This window comes from Denticeps clupeoides, chromosome 1, assembly GCF_900700375.1.
Source record: "Denticeps clupeoides chromosome 1, fDenClu1.1, whole genome shotgun sequence".
Taxonomy (NCBI): domain Eukaryota; kingdom Metazoa; phylum Chordata; class Actinopteri; order Clupeiformes; family Denticipitidae; genus Denticeps; species Denticeps clupeoides.
The window spans coordinates 10,953,650-10,970,876 of record NC_041707.1 but is presented as its reverse complement, the minus strand read 5'-3'; the positions used below and the strand labels follow the sequence as shown (position 1 = coordinate 10,970,876).

Here is a 17,227-nt window from a genome sequence, read left to right as displayed (position 1 = left end):
AAAGGAGGATGATGCTTGCAATTGTTGCTCTTCCTCTGTTAACCATGGTTACCTGCAAGGAAACACGTGCAGTCATCATTGTGTTGAATAAAAAGGGCTTCACGGGCAAGGATATTGCTGCTACTATGATTGCACCTAATATTTAACCACCATCAAACACATACTTTTTATTGATAAAGCACTTTAACACAACAACGGAGCTGACCAAAGTGCTGTACATTAAAATTGAAATTGAATCATCAGGGACAGAACAGACATGGACAAAATGTTCATTTCAAAATAAAGAATAAAAAGAAAATAGTATAAAATAAAATAAGACAGAACATGCAGCAATTTGAACTAAACAAGGGGTTAAAATAAAACAGAAAACACTTAAGACAACATAGTAAAAGAGGCCCTGTTTTGAACCTCTTTTCAAGGAGAGAGGTTCAAGTGTTTTGAAGAAGGCCCAGGATCGGGGTGCTGCCAGTGCAGAGCTTGTTCAGGAATGGCAGCAGGCAGATGCAGAAGAAGCCAGAACTGATATTCTGCTAAAAGTACAGGGATTGGACTGCTGAGGACTGGAGTAAAGCAGTTTTCTCTGATGAAGCTTGTCAGATTGTTTGCGGCATCTGGAAAAATAATTGTCTGGAGAAGAAAAGGTGAGAGCTACCATCAGTCCTTTCTCATGCCAGAAGTAAATCATCCTGAGACCATTCATGTATGGGGCTGCTATTTTTGCCCAAGAACACAGCCACGAATTGTAAAAAGAATTGTACCAAAACATCCTCCAACATCAACTTCTCCCAACCATCCAAAAACAGTTTGGTGAAGAACAATGTCTTTTCCAGTAGCTCATGGAACAAAACATTGAAATTTTGGGTCCATGGCCAGGAAACTCCCTGGACCTTAATCCAATAGATAACTTGAAAGCGAAGTGATTGTCATTGAGATTTGGCCCAGAAGTTGATTGACAGCACGCCAGGGCGAATTTCAGAGGTCTTGAAAAAATAAGAGCCAATATTGACTCTTTGCATAAACTTGATGTAATTGTCAATAAAAGCCTTTGAAACTTATAAAATGCTTGTAATTATACCACTACGCCACAGAAACAACTGACAAAAAGATCTAAAAACAGCGTGAAAACAGCAGAAACCCAGTATTTCTCTCATTCTTTAAACTTTTGGCCACGACTGTACATAACCATACACTTCATTACAATATATCTGGAAACCATATACATTTGGGGTGTATACCAATAAGGTGCACTTTGAAAATATCCCTTGGCTGTTTTTCTGCTCCGGTATCAGCCATACTCGTCAGCGTGTTGTGTTGTGTTGTGATAATGCACGCTGTCATTCATTTCGGCCCACGTTCTCTTTGCATTCCTCCTCTGCAGCATCTGGGACAACACGCGAGGACAAGATGATAGACAGGGGCCGGCTACGTGCTCTTACACAAATAAAGGCTCAGCCCACTAATGGCTGATGACTGCACTTAACGGCTGAGACGACTGGGGCAGGTGTGGTGCGTTCTTTTCAAGTAACACCCACACGCAGGAGGAAACTTCAACAGGGCTGAGTAAAGTTTTCCCCTACGGGGCCAAAATACTGTATTAGTTCTGTGATGTGGATCCATCAACGCTCATAGCAATAGATTGACAGCTTCAGAAATGTGCAGTGCATGTTTTACATACATGTAAGTATTTATTTTGCTGTGTTACAGCAAAGTTGACCTCACAAGCCCCAGGGTTCCTGAGGGTGAGACAGACTGCCAAATAAACCGAGAAGAGCTTCATTGCACATCCACACAATATGTATTCGTACAAGGACGGGTTGCGGTAAATACAGTATGCGTCAAAACAAGTTAAGTTCGGGCCTGGTGTGAGCTGGTTCCCTCAGTCTATGTTATGCTTGGTATCAATGGAAATATTGTCCAGTTTTAGACCCAAAATATCAGGGGAAAGGATGGAAGGAGGAGTTCCATAATGCTGCATTCTATTTATTCACCAACAACATGGAGCCATCATACACTGACTATGTTTAATCTTTTTTTTTAAGCTTTACTGGGGCTGCATACTGATGAGGTGGTTGGTCCTATAGCCTCAGATCTCCAAGGCTGACTTTGTGTGTGAGGAATTTGCACATGTGAAAGTGAAGTGATTGTAGCACAGCACATGGTGCACACAACGAATGAGTCCTCTGCATTTAACCATCAGCCTTGGTGAGCAGTGGGCAGCCATGACAGGCGCCCGGGGACGGTAGGGCTCTCCTACTAGCATCCAAAGATGTGTTTACTAGGTGGATCGGTGACTGTAAATTGGCCATCGGTATAAGTGATTGAGTGATGAATTCGCCTCTTGTGCTGGGTTGGGTGTGGTTTAAGTGGTTATAGAAATTGAGTGAGTGAGCTTTACTGCCATCTACAGGATTGTAAGATCATGAGGTTTATCACATTGAAGTGAAAAATACATTTTGTGCATCTACCTCACGACATGGGATCTTCCTTGGCCTATGTTGCATCTGTCCATCCGATTTTGTTTAAATCATGCTGACAATTTGTGCCACAGGCAGAGAGACATACAGATAAACTTCACCAACAACACAACACAATGATTACTTTAAATAACAGATTAACTTTAAATTCGTTAGTAATTTTGAGACCTTGTCCTTTAGGAGCATTAACATCACAGGCACCTATTTTTAGTCCTGTTCTTCGGGCCCCAGTATCGGTTCAGTCAGGCCTAATTGTGCATCTTACACTGCATGCGAAAGGTGATACAGTGGCAAGTCATACTCGCTCGCAGCAGTGTGCGGCTCATCTGACTAATCTAATAATACGGCATTTAATTCTTGCAAGGTGGAATTTGGTCACTGACTCACACTCAGAACGCACGCCACCGGACTATTCCCTGACTTTGATGGCTTCCGTTGCCGGTCACAACCACATGATGGGTGCAGTAGATGCAAAAAAAATAGAAAATAACGGCTGGGTGTAGACGAGACGCCAATGCCCTCGGGGTCATGCAGGATAATAGCAGCTGAAAAAAGCTTTTCAAAAACTTCCAAGAGTTCAACAATTATGTTTTGAGCCATAATTAGGCAATTACTCTTCAAGTGACTGATGCACTAATAATTTTTTCATAATAATGTAACTGATCATGGATTGTCTTTTTGTAATTGTATTCGACATAGGGATAAAAAAATTAAAACTATGAAAGTTCTTAACAACAACTAGAAGCAGCAATAAAATACAACATGGATGTTATATGTTGTTCTTAATCATACTAACTGGATATTCATTAAATAAGAGGCTTCAGGAGATGATCGTCGACTTCCGGAGAAGTCGCTCCAAACACACACAAATCCATGGTCTGTACACAACTCACCAACACCACCTTCTTTTGGAGAGTGCAAGAGGACAACATGGAAACTATAAGTAATTTGTCTGTCTGTATTACAGAGTGCATGATATAGACATAATATAATATACACTTTTGTGGGTCTCTCCAACAAAAACCGAAGATGGCGCTGATGCACCAGTGCAGGTGGGCCATCACCCCACAGGATGGCCAACTGTGCATCAGGAAACAAATCAGCATTTGGGGAATTTCAAACAAATCGGCACCTGTGACAAAGCACGGTAGTAACTTATACACCAACCCACCCCCCGATAATAACGCCATTGTCTGGTTAACAGGTCCCCCGCTTTTATTTTTTTTTATTTTTGGCATAAAAGCCAGAAATCCCAGTCTGCAGCTGCAGTGACTTTGGTGGTGTCTTATTCTGCATCCAGAGGTAATCCAAAACCTCACCGCGCTCATTGTCTCTCCCCCGCGAAAATTGTCTGGCACACGTCCCAACCCCCGCGGCCCCAGACACCTGCCCCTGACAGACGACAAGAAAGAAAGAAGGAAGAAGGAGAGGCGAGAAAAAAAAAAAAGGCGGGAGAGTAGTGGGATGGGAACACAGGCTGTGTACAGTGGCATCGTAGCGATCGTGCTGCTGCATGTTGGGAATATGAATGTGTCGAAGGCGTACTTTCCCCTGTTGCATTTTAATGCCCTTTAAGAGCCCTCTGAGTAGATCACCTTTATCTATTGTTTCGCTCTGGCAGCCCACTCACCGATAATAACTGGTTGGAGTGAACGGGCCGAATCTGCTGGCATCAGAAGAAAGGGAACTATAAGAGTACAGTCATTGGGAGCATAGTATTACATTTTTATTTATTTACCTTCCTTTTCATTTTTTTTTAGACATATACAATATCCTCTTGAGATCCAGCCATTCATTGCTGTTCTCTGTAAGGGTCTGAGCACTAAATCAAGCACTATTTATGCAATCTACATGATTTTTACCTTGCTGTCAAGAGGACACCTTGGTCTTGCAAGTGATTCATGGTTTTAGGATTGTAGCAAAATCCAATACCTTTTCTATATTTTTTTTTATCCCACATTGGGTTGAAATTACCAATTTGTCTTGATAAGGCATGAAACATGATAGAATCATGGAGTTCTTATTGGTCCGGGTGCCCTTGCGCTGTCGCTGTTAGCATGTTCGCGTGATTGACAGTCCGGTACGTCTCATGCGCTCCTTCAGACTTCTGGTTGGGAGCACATGTCCCCACATGTTTGGCTGTAAATCCTTGGATGGGTTGCATCACTTGCCATTCAGCCAGTGGTGATTATATCCTTGCCTCCTATTCAATTGTGCCCTTTCGTTCGCCCCTTGAACTTCAAGGAGGAATTTTCCAACAGGAATCCACGAAAAACTGTTATTCTGTGGAAAGTGTGAAATCTTCACAAACCAATTATACATTTGATTTAAGTGCATAGTGATGGTTAGACATACAGCATCTGCCTCTCACACTGAACCTGGCAGTGCAAAGTGTCAAATATACTGGATATATTGGATATTTTCAAAGCCCGTTCAGATAAGGGCCTGATAAGCTTTTTAGAATACCAACGACACTTGGCATCTTCTATAAAGATGTCAAAACACAAAGGTCTGGTCCTTCTAATCGACCGCAGATGTGCTAGAACCACCAATCGCAGCACAGGATTTGAACGGGAGCCTCACCGCCACACATCTGAGCACATCAAACATGCCGAGTAAGTGTGGCAGGAGGGTGGGACGGGGGTGAGTGCCAGCCACAAAAAGGGAAATAATTGATCATAGACTGTCATTATAAATGGTGGAGGAATGCTGAGCACACAGCACGGGTGGCTGTGGTGGGCTGGATTAACCCTTCCCATGCTGGCTCATCCACGGGGGGTTCGGCTGCTGTCTGACACTCTGTAATTAAGTAGACTTTGGTAATATTATGTAAAGATGTAAAGATAAAAAAATTTACTTTTGGTGCTCTGTTTCAAAATAAAGGGACGCAAGGCGGTTAGCAACATATGTATGCTCTCCCTGTGTTGGTGCGAGTTGTCCATATAGGTGTGAGTTTGTGAGTGGAGGTGTGTTTGCACCCTGCAGTGGGCTGCCTCCCTGCCCTGAGTGAGTCCCTGCGCCCTGTGCCCTGTGCCACCCCTCCCAGGTTCTGGTAGGGGCGCCCCAGAGTAGGACTAAGTGGTTATGGAAGGTGAATTAATGAGTAAATGTATTAAATGGGTGGTAGTAGCCTATTGGGTAACACACTCGCCTATGAACCAGAAGACCCAGGTTCAAATCCCACTTACTACCATTGTGTCCCTGAGCAAGAGACTTAATCCTAAGTGTCTCCAGGGGGACTGTCCCTGTAACTACTGACTGTTAGTCGCTCTGGATAAGGGCGTCTGATAAATGCTGTACATGTAAATGGCATAGTGGCAGTGATTGTATATGGATCTTCAAGAATGTGTTTCTTGCTTGGTTGCAATGTTCAGATGGAATAATGCTAGCCCAAGCATAGAGGGTAGCACCTCGGTGGCACCTTGGCGGATAAGGATTCGAACCAGCAACCTTCTGATTAGACAGATTTTATAAAAAGTGTTTATGACCACATTAACACGTTCAAACCATCTTCAAATATATATCCGGGTAGTGTGTAAAACTTTAAAGCAAACGTATTTTTTTTGGGTTGGCGCTCTCCTCAGCCTTCTGCAATGACAGTTCCCTCCAAAAATGGCTGGCATCCAGTCCCCACAGTGCAGCAGCTCGGGCGCTACGGACGTTCCGCAAAAAGCGCCCTCCACAGAAATTAGTTGAGCATCACTACCAGCGGCATCTGTTTCCAATATGTAGCGTAGCGGAAGGGTGGGTGCTTCATTTAGTGGGGAAAAAAGTACAGCCTACTGTACCTTTAAATAGCCTGCGGCTTTGGGCTGGACGGATGTGTGGCTTATTGTTGTATCCCAGATTCCTTGAATCTACTCTACAACTTTTTCCTCTTTGAAGACAACAAGTCTGCAATTAAAGTGGAATGTGCGCAATGCCGTCTGTAGCTTCTATGTGCAGGACATATTAGTGCACATCACTTCAACCGAGCGCAGAGCTGCTCGGCGGCTTTCCCTGCTGTGGCCAGGAATTGACTCAGATGGGGTTTCTTTTTAAGAGCGGTTTGCAGTTCAATTTCAATGAATGTACGTCAGAATGAAAATAAAAAAATAAGTTCTAAAAGTATTAAAAGGACAAAATTAATTATCATTTTAAAAAGTATGTATAAATAATGCAATTCTAGCAACAAGTTTTCTCAACTGAAGGAAATACGCGGCGTGAACATTTTACCGCAATGGCATTTCGGTCCATAATTTGGTTGAATTATTACAACATAAAATGTGTACTCATCTCAGATGCGTCTTTTCACAAGGGCCTGTCAATTAGCAATTTAAGTACTCCACAGGGATTGTGTAAATTGCTTAATGATTATGAAAAATAGTTCTGGTTTGATACATTTAAATGCAAGTAGTCATGAAGAAGCTGTAAAGTGCCACCAGATACACAGTTCTTCGTAATTCCTCTTTTCCTCTGGCAGATCCTCTGCAGGGCTCTGCTGCAGCATTTCCTGCTGTAAATCAGAAAATTGTGACTGGTGGGATCGGGGTGGGAGAGGAGCGAGAAAGGAAATGCAGTGGTAAGTCTGCACAATTATTAATGACATGCAGTGACAGCTATGGCCATGAGCCACTGGCCAGGCCAGCATGGTGAAATATAGATCGCCTCTCCTGTCTCTTCAGCTCGGTTCAAGGCATACCAGCCTCAGCTTTTTCTTTTTTTGTTGCCATGAGAAGAGGTTTTGAAAGACATTCTCTTTATTTAGTTCAATTTAAATCTATTTCTCAATTCTTAATAATCTATGTCCGTTGGTGCCTGGATTCCAACCTCAACATATGGGTGCTTCTCCAAAGCAGAAAAATGAAGACCTTCTCATAACATTAAGATCCCAATTGATCTCCTGCAGACTGTTTCCAGAGCTGTGAACAAGTGATGAAAGGTGAAGAATTAACACACAAAACAAAGTTTCTATCAGAAGAGTGATGATTTATGTGGTTTGGCAACAAAAAAAAACACTGTTACTCAAACAAGGATGGCCAGAAGTTTGAATTGTTAAATAGTTTGTAGATTAAAAAAAAAAACTTTCATGCAGTATAGTTTAGGCAATGCAAGTAATGCATTGTTTTTATTAAAACTACCTTAATGTTTTTATTAAAACTATGTTAAAATGATTTAAAATGACAATAAGTGAAAATGTGAAAAATTAACCTTTTAAATATCTGAAACATTCAAAAGAATCACCTTAAATGTGAAACAGTTCAGTTTATCAGTCTAAATTGAAATGTGCGTTCTTTTCATCTTTCAGCACTCTTGGCATATTACATTTCAGAAATGCTGTCAGGTTTATCTGAAATCCCCAAGTTGCACTGCATCCTGCAATAACATGTGCAATGATATGACACTTATGTTTAGGGACAGGAACAGGGTTATTCGGGCCGAACAACAACACGAGGGTATCACATGTATCACAACAAATGCCGAATATTTGCCGGATGACTTTTGCCCTGAATGGTTCACTCCTGCTGATGTGCATCACACATAGGGACTCCCCAGGTGGGAATTACAAATTACCCACAGTGTCAACACTGGACTATTTCATTCCGAAATAGGCAGAGTTACATGGAATTTAAGAAAGACCACGGTGAATAGGGAAAATACCATGTGCAAATCCATTAGTCTGTATCCCAGCACACCATTGTGCCAGGCATTATCTGGCTTTCGCAGCTTTCCTTTCAAGAGGCTTCTTAACAACCTCAAAAGCGCTGTCACAAAACAAGTCATTTTAAGTGTCATGTCTGCATCACACTGAATCTTTAGCATTGTTCCTGTTTGGAATTGACATTTCCTGATGCATCTTGAGACTCTTCTTCAGCTGCTGAGCAGTCACCAGACGACTGCTTGCGGCACTGAGGTAATGTCTAGTATCGCCGTCCACTCTGTAATTCCGTGAGATCCTTCAGCAAGCCGGAAGGTGCTGAGGGCCCATGCTATTCATCCTCTTATTGACTATATCAGCATATTTTAACCAATTGAAAGCCAAGGGCTCCAAATAATTAATTATTGTATTAAACCAAAGTCATTTTATGGCAGAACCCCAACAGTCTCTGAGAACGTGTGATCTACGCTCTGTGATCCTGCAATTTATAGAAAAAATGCCAGAACACAAAAAAGTGGATTTTAAAAGATGGAAAATGTTTCTCAACTGCAACTAGGTAATTCTTCAAAGTTTCAAAGTACCATACCTACAGCTGTACAAGTCCATGCTGTACAGTTGTTTCAAACAGTGCTGCAATATAGACTTAAAGGTTGTCAATTGATCAAAAAGTCAATTGCAGTCCATAACATTTACATTTACGGTATTTATCAGACGCCCTTATCCAGAGCGACTTACAAATCAGTAGTTACAGGGACAGTCTCCCAGGAGCAATTTATGGTTAAGTGTCTTGCTCAGGGACACAATGGTAGTAAGTGGGATTTGAACCCGGGTCTTCTGGTTCATAGGCGAGTGTGTTACCCACTAGGCTACTACCACCCATAACAATTAGTTCTTTATATCCACTGTGGGAACACCGCCTTGGCAGTCGTTGGTAAAAGGTGCGTCACCTGAGGACTCGGCCGTAAAACTCCTTCGCTGTTAATCCCCCCGGGTTTTTATGTAGGGGATAAAAAGCTGGTCTTAGTTACATCGGTGCTGTAAAGCGTCATACGGTCATGTCCAGTGTTTATAATGTCCCAGTTGGGGTGGAGGTGACATTTTTCTCCCTGTTGCAAATCAGACTATCATCAAAATCATGTCAGAGGTGAAAATACAGTATAATGCGGCTTCCCAGTAGAACGCACATACGTTTGATGTTTTACTAATTCTAGAGCAACCAGATTTCATGCAGTAATGAAGTGAAAGTGATTGTTATTGTGAAACACTGCAGCACAGCACACGGTGACACAATGAAAGGTGTCTTCTGCTTTTAACCATCACCCTTGGTGAGCAGCGGGCAGCCATGACAGGCACCCGGGGAGCAGTGAGTGGGGACGGTGCTTTGCTCAGTGGCACCTTAATGGCACCTCGGTGCCAATTTCTCAACCACTAGGCCACCACTGTCCCAAAAACAATGACTGTCCTGCAGATTCGATTGACCCTGTGGCCCTTTGACTGATGATTAACGTTGCCCTCCACCACAAAACACCTTTGTACACCGATGATTTAAGGGGTTTCTTAGAGTACAAATATTTGAAACGCAAATTCAGAAAAACAGGGTCCTTTGTGCGTTGTGTGATATGATCACATTTACCGTATTTTGCGAATACATTTGAATTTCAAGTGAAACATAACAACATAAAAAACACCATTGACTGTGCAGGATTTCAAATATGAACTACAAAACCTCATCGGATACTGAGAGCATTCATTTTACGGCTGCTTGAACCACAACTCGTACATGGCCGCCATCACTGGAAACTTGATCTCTGAAGGCCGCAAGAGCAGCGTGGTAATGTAGAGTTCACCTGCAACAAATGAAGAAAAGATTACCTTGTTTAAAGCGCCATCCTATGTTATCTGTGCAGTATCTCACTGTTATTATGCTGATAACCCACCCACAGTACACACAGAGGGAGAGTGAGAGACGGGTGGGTTATTTGCATTTTAGATCTTCGCAGATGTCCTCTAAAGCGTTCCTTATCACCTGTGAATTGGAGAGACGTCTCTGATAAGACCCAGTGTGGATTCCGGATCTAGCTGTGAAATTTCACACCACCCTAGACAGCCCAGTACTGCAAAACACACTCATTACCTGCTTTTGACAATCAAATCTTGCAAAAATCTGTATTTTATGCATTATATGAAATCAATATAAATAGCAATATGAATCAGTTAATAACAAATGCACTCTATCTACACATGCTTCGATGAAAAACTTTCAGTATTTTACCATAACGGAAAATAAAATAGCACAGCAGAAATGTGTCAGTTGACGCTCATGTCCAGACCAGAATCTCCCCAGCACTTTTTCACTCAGTGCAGGTCATCAGGAGGAATGCAGTCTCCCGGTTCAGCCAAGGATCTGTTATCGGCGGCGAGCTAATGCATCAGTCCCTTGTGTCTTGTCAGTGTTTTCTGCCACGGACGTCTGGAATGTGACTGTTGAAAACAGAGCTTCTCTGCTACTTCAGATGAAGGATGCTGCAGGGATTGGAGGAAGACGACGGCGATGATGCTCATGTGGCAGTGCTTGCTGGGCGTACATCTTTTTTTTTGTGACATTGCAACAATGAATTTGACTTTCGTCCTTATTAAACAGTCACTAACACCTTTATGGAGCTTTAAATGCACAAAAGAAAGAAACCATGGCCCAGGAAACCTTTAATGGACTTCATGACCTCAATGTCTGTCCTGATGTTACACAGAAAAAAGTTCAGGGGGTCATAAAAGCTGGCTCCCTGACAGAATAATTGATATTCCGCAATAATAAAGGTGCCGCAGAATTATTTTCTTTATAATTTACAATTCATGTGTACGGTGAATAAAAGCATTTTAGAATGAGGCAACACAGTGATTATTTTATAATGAGACAGTAAGTCATTGTAACATGAATTACACAACAATCCATTTGGCAAATGGAATCCAATCCTGGCAAAAAGTCATTCATTATTTTTCTACATTATACTTGCCTACACTTCATGCATAATACTGACATCCGAATAGAACATCAGTACAAAAACCCGACCGAACATATTGTGTTATTTATATGTATGTTATTTTGAACAACAACAACAACAACATCTATTTCTTATATAGCCTATAATCAGAGACAGTATGTCTCAATGGGCACACAATGAAAAACTCCACTAAAATAACTCTAGGAGAGAGAAAACTTGTGAAGGATAGAGGTAGGGGTAGAGTGAGCCTGCAATTGGTGTCAGTCCAGGATTGGTGATGATTTGCTAATTATAAATATGAGTAGATGACGACAAGGTTAGAATCCTAAATTTAAGGTGTGTCATCCCATTGAATCAATTTAAAACGTAAAGCACAAACATGAAGAATAATGTCTGTGGCTTGCTGAACACCTTCTCGGTTGTCCATGTTTTGTCCAATTAAACATGTTCATATGTTGATATGTTCTAAACACTAATACCGAGCTACAGGTGGGTGTGGCAGATCATCGATAGTTCCACATTCCTGCATGGACCGGTCTGCAGCCAATCAGGACTCAGCAACCAATTAGCGCCCTTTAATCAGACGCCCCGGGCGTTTATTAGAAGCGGTCACCGCAAGGCTCGCCACGCAGCGAGCGCGATGGCGGGTCGCGCGTTCGTGGCGAGTTTCCTCTTCATCGTGGGCACGGCTTGCCACGGCGTTAACGAGAACCCGGCGGCCCAGGAGCGCTTGCTTTTGAACACGCTGGGCCTTCCGGTCCGACCGCGGCCGAGGAGCCACGGGCCGGTTCCGCCGCTGCTTTGGAAGATGTTGAGGAGGGCCGAGAGCCAGCACAAAGCCAGCGACCTGTGCGTGGTGTCCGAGTTCGGCGTTCGGGGGAACATCGTGCGGTTTGTTCAGGACCAAGGTGAGTCGTGCCTCCTGCTTCCCATTGTATTTTTTTTTTATGAAGACTGTGCTGTACGTCACAGACTGCAGTAAAACTATAAGTGAATGTTATACTTATTAAATTGTATTTATTTGGGGGCGTGGAAATGAGCGTGAGATTTTACTGTGGAAACGTGTTGCCAGATTACGTCCAATTATCTTTTTTTTTTTTTTCTTTGTTTTCTCCTTCTATGGAGACTCATTAGTGTCCTGTTTAGTGCTGTATGTCACGCCATTTCTCACCTCTCTCCACTGCCTCCCGGTAGCTGCTCGCATTGAGTTTAAATCCTTGATGCTCGCCTACAGGGCTGTAAATGGAAGTGCACCCTCTGATATCAACACACTACTAGCTAGATACACTCCCGCACGCCCTCTCAGACCTGCAAAGGAAATGAGACTTAAAAATTCCCTCTTCACGGTGTCTCCGATCCCAATCAACTCTGTTCTCCTTTGTTGTCCCTGTGGAACATCTTGCCCTGCTCTAGTCAACTAGCCGAGGCTACCACCACCACCTTTTTAAGAAGCAGTTGAAAACCCTCTTGTTCAAAAAGTATTTCAAACGAGTCTAACACAGGCACTCACAAAAAAAATGTCTAGCACTTAACAATTCCCTAACATGTTAGGCCTTATCAGGGCTCTTAGTTTTGTAACACAGAATCTACGGAAACCGAATGAGACTTGCTTGAAATCTTCCTCTTGGAAGTCGCTTTGGATAAAAGCGTAAATGTTACGTGTCTCAATTCACAACGTCGACCGCCGAATTAGATTGGGCAGGTTTTCAACCTGGCAACCCCCGCCAGGAGACCCTATCGGGCCTAGAAGCGGCGTGAAATGGCGTTCGTGAACAGGTCGCGGCCTAAATGCTTTCTCGGCACTTGTGGTCCGTCCCTAACCGCCTGCCACTGCGTGTCGTCACCCCCACAGGTCGGGTCTCCTCCGGCCCCAGCAGCCACTGCCCCGAGTGCGTGGAGAGGCATCTGTTCTTCAACATGTCCGTGCTGGAGAGCGTCGAGCAGCTCTCGCTCGCCCGGCTGGAGCTGGCGTTCCGCGGGGACCGGCCCTCGGCCCTCAGCGCGTCGCTCTTCAGGGTGCTGCGGGCCACGCTGAAGGGCGTCGGCCGCGACGGCGCCCGGAAGCTGCTCGTCTCCCAGTCCGTCCAGCTGCCGTGCGGCTCGCTGCGCCTCGACCTGACCGGCGTGGCCGAGTCGTGGCGCCGGCCCGGCGCCAACCTCGGCCTGGCGCTGGTCGTCCAGCCGAGCCCGGCGAGCGGCGCGCCGTGGCGCGCCCCGGAGGTCCGCGCGTCCCTGGTGGTCGTGACGCTGAACCCGCTGCACTGCCGGTCGCGGCGGAAGAGGAGCGCGTACTACCTGCCCGTGACGCCCAGCAACGTGTGCAAGCCGCGGCGGCTTTACATCGACTTCAAGGACGTCGGGTGGCAGGACTGGATCATCGCGCCCCAGGGCTACGTCGCCAACTACTGTCACGGCGAGTGTCCCTTCCCGCTGAGCGAAAGCCTGAACGGCACCAACCACGCCATCCTGCAGACTTTGGTGCACTCCTTCGACCCCAAGGGGACCCCGCAACCCTGCTGCGTCCCCATTAAGCTGTCCCCCATCTCCATGCTGTATTACGACAACAACGACAACGTCGTGCTCAGGCATTACGAGGACATGGTCGTGGACGAGTGCGGCTGTAGGTGACTGGTTTGATGTGACCCCACGTGTGGTTTTTAATTTTCCTTTAATAAAACAGCGGAGTTTTGTTTCTGAATTAAATTTTATATTTGTGCCTAGTCCTCAATTCTGAATCAATTGACCGACGATATTATTCCAATCGACGCTTGTTGCTCTCTGGGTGCAGCGGGATTTTAGGGGTGCTCTAAAAATGGACACATGCTCGTCCACATTTTTAAGTCGAACCCGAACCTCGGCGCTCTCCACACGCTGGCGCACTGCACCCAACGTTCGACGCCTCCTCATCTTAAAAGCCACTTCAGAGACGTGCAAGCAAGTGACTTATTAAAATGGGAAGCAATGTCCCGGAATTAACCTTTAAATTAATTTTATTTTAAATAAACAAATACTGAATCTAAAGAATTCTCACAGACGTATTAAAACGGGACGGCCGCTGCTTGACAACACGCACTCTTCGCCTTCCGGCGGCGGTCCGAGTGCGTTCGCCGGTGACGTCACGGCGCTACAAAAAGCCACGAGGGACCGAGCGGACGGCGCGCGCGGAGGGACGCTCACTTCGCTCCAACTTCTCCCGGTGCCACCGGAGCCAGCTCTGGATAACTTTATCTTTTTTTTTTTTTTTTTTAAGAGAAGTTTAGTTTAAAGGTCGACCGTAAGAAACGTTTGTTCGAAAATACATTTTACAATTATTTAGCGGCAGAAGTTTAATTTTTAGTCTTTAGAATATGTGCAGAAGGAGTTGGACGGCGGCGCGATGGAGGAGTCCCGTTTTCGGCGCGGTGGCCGTGCGCGACATGGAGACGGACTTCACGCGGGATTAACGGGTCGCCCTGCCCGGGAGAGGACCGACCGACGCCGCCGCCGCCGCGCGCGCGCTGCGTAATGGGACCTTGGCCGCGCGAACCTGCACTTGTTATCGCGACGTCCGCGTGAAAAAGGAACTCGAGCCCGAGAGCCCGGTCGGACTATGACGGTGTTGCGCAACGCCGAGTCCCTTTCGGTGTCGTTCGGCGGATCCATCGTTTGACAGATCTGGGCTCCTTACGCGCCTCCGCAAAACTGTGCGTAAAAGACGTCGGTTTTTACTTCTGAGTCTCCCGTCAAAAATTCCTCGAACAATCATCATGCTCACTTCCGTCTCGAGTTTAACGATTGGTGGGAAATTATTTATCATGGCCTCTTTATATTGCAGTCGTCCTAAAATAAACCCCCCGATACAGCCAGTGTGATAACAGCATAACTCCCGTACGCGCAACTTTTAATATATATCTATATATAGATAGCTATAATTTGCGATCATGGTCTCCGTGGTCCCATCCCTCATGGCGCTGCTGCTCGGTCAGGTGCTGCTCGGCGGCTGCACGGGACTCATCCCCGACGTGGGCCGCAGGAAGTACGGGAACGCCGGGAGGCAGAGCCCGCCGCCGGACGTCCTGGACACGTTCGAGCTGCGGCTCCTCAACATGTTCGGCCTGAAGCGCAGACCGAGCCCGAGCCGGGATGCCGTGGTTCCGCAGTACATGGTGGATCTGTACCGGCTGCACTCGGTCAACGCGGAGCAAAACGGCGGCAGGCCCAAGGGTGCGCCGGGGAGGAACTCCGAGAGACCCGCCAGCCGGGCCAATACCATCAGAAGCTTTCATCACGAAGGTACGAAGTACAGAATAAAAAAAAAAAATCTACTACCGCTGAATAATATAAATTCGACTCGTGCCTGGTCTATTAAAATGAAACTTTTGCCATTTTGTGTTGTCCACAAATAAAAATACTTCAAAAGATTGAAACAAGTTCAAGCTTGTTCTGAACAAAAACAATTAACTTCAAACTATGTATTTTACGGTGCCTGAGAACATGGCTGGAACCAGGGTTTCCTCTACAGTCATTTCTAACGTTCAAGCTTTATTCTTTTGAATGAACCCGTGACAGCAGGTTCATCAGCGATGTGAACATGGGGGCAGGACAGGAGTTCCGAGTACAGAGTTCTCCGCGGCTCACATGGAACGAGACTACTTTAAGACTTCCAAAGTCCCGAAGCGCTATATGTGTATATTACACTCATATAAAGGCCATTACGGCGCACGTAAAGATGGAGAGCACATTCGAGGCTGAAAGGAGAGCTCTGTGGCGTGATTTGAAACGGGCACTGGCCCATCAAACTGAAATAGCAGTTTTGCATGCGGCGGGGAGGACTTGGCCTAAAACCAGAGAGCACTGGTTAAGCCCTATAGTTTCATGTGACTGGCCTTCATACACATGTACATGTGGTTCTCTTCTTAGAACGCCAGCAATAACTCCACTTCAGAGGTCGAGAGGAACCCCTTGTAAACTCGGAGAGACCATTGCACAGGAAACCTTGTTCACTAAATCAAACTTCTGTCTCCCATCAGAATCGTCAGAGGAGTTCTCCAGTCGGGGCGGGAAGACGAGCCAGCGTTTCCTCTTCAACCTGACCTCCATCCCCGAGGAGGAGCTCGTCACTTCAGCCGAGCTGCGTTTGTTCCGGGAGCAGGTCCTGGGCAGCGTTGCCAGTAGCAACAGCAGCACTGGCTTCCACCGCATCAACGTCCATGAGATCATCAAGCCGCCTGTACCCTTCAAGGAGCCGATCACGAGACTCTTGGACACCAGGCTTGTGCAGCACGGTCTGAGCAAGTGGGAGAGCTTTGACGTGGGTCCCGCCATCTTGCGCTGGACCACGGATGGTCACGTGAACCACGGCTTTGTGGTGGAGGTTGTCCATTTGGACAGCAATGCTACGGAAGCCAAAAGACACGTGAGGGTGAGTAGATCCTTGCACGAGGATGAGTCCTCCTGGCCCCAGATGAGACCGTTGCTGGTGACTTTCAGCCATGACGGCAAGGGACAGGTTCTCCACAGCCGGGAGAAGAGGCAGGCGCGGAAAGACAAGCCGCGCAAGAAGCACAAGGACAGCTGCAGGAGACACGCCCTCTATGTCGACTTCAACGACGTGGGTTGGAACGACTGGATAGTGGCTCCACCAGGGTACAACGCGTTTTACTGCAAGGGAGAGTGTCCGTTCCCACTGGCGGACCACCTCAACTCCACCAACCACGCCATCGTGCAGACATTAGTCAACTCGGTCAACACCAACATTCCCAGGGCGTGCTGTGTCCCCACGGACCTCAGTCCCATTTCCCTGCTGTACCTGGACGAGTATGAAAAGGTTATCTTGAAAAACTACCCAGAAATGGTGGTTGAAGGTTGCGGGTGCCGTTGAACCCCCACCCCAAAAAAAAAAAAAAAAAAAAAAGTTGCAAGGACACTTTATTTTCCAATGAAATCTTTATTTATAATAAACTCATATTTTGGAAAAAAAAGGTATATAAGAATATATTTATGTCTACTATAAAGTTGGGAAAATAAATATTATAATCAGATAACATATTGCTGATGTACATTTCAATTAGTACAATTCCGCACATGAAGTATAACAGACTCCTATTTTGTATTTATTTCTGCCGTAACCACTTTTT

General features: G+C 45.5%; 2 protein-coding genes across 3 annotated transcripts; both read left to right on the top strand.

The window, feature by feature from the left end:
• The first annotated feature begins 11,751 nt into the window (after positions 1-11,751).
• On the top strand, positions 11,752-13,739 carry gdf3 (growth differentiation factor 3). The gene is made up of 2 exons (XM_028989072.1): positions 11,752-12,019; positions 12,964-13,739. Exons 1-2 carry the CDS (start codon positions 11,752-11,754, stop codon positions 13,737-13,739), a joined length of 1,044 nt encoding a protein of 347 aa, XP_028844905.1.
• Positions 13,740-14,319: 580 nt separating this feature from the next.
• Positions 14,320-17,005, top strand: bmp2a (bone morphogenetic protein 2a). Of its 2 annotated transcripts, XM_028992473.1 has the most exons (3): positions 14,708-14,794; positions 15,077-15,383; positions 16,121-17,005. In XM_028992473.1, exons 2-3 carry the CDS (start codon positions 15,197-15,199, stop codon positions 16,969-16,971), a joined length of 1,038 nt encoding a protein of 345 aa, XP_028848306.1. In that variant the 5' UTR covers positions 14,708-14,794; positions 15,077-15,196; the 3' UTR covers positions 16,972-17,005. The 2 variants fall into 2 exon arrangements, with proteins under 2 accessions (XP_028848305.1, XP_028848306.1); XM_028992472.1 differs by having other exon boundaries at positions 14,320-15,383.
• The last annotated feature ends 222 nt before the right edge of the window (positions 17,006-17,227 follow it).

What these genes read in the sequence shown, in the direction of transcription:
- gdf3 (XM_028989072.1), top strand. Translation starts at nt 11,752, where the DNA reads ATGGCGGGTCGCGCGTTCGTGGCGAGTTTCCTCTTCATCGTGGGCACG. An exon ending in GCGGTTTGTTCAGGACCAAG is followed by an intron (nt 12,020 to 12,963) that starts GTGAGTCGTGCC and finishes TCACCCCCACAG; the next exon opens with GTCGGGTCTCCTCCGGCCCC.
- bmp2a (XM_028992472.1), top strand. Translation starts at nt 15,032, where the DNA reads ATGGTCTCCGTGGTCCCATCCCTCATGGCGCTGCTGCTCGGTCAGGTG. An exon ending in CAGAAGCTTTCATCACGAAG is followed by an intron (nt 15,384 to 16,120) that starts GTACGAAGTACA and finishes GTCTCCCATCAG; the next exon opens with AATCGTCAGAGGAGTTCTCC.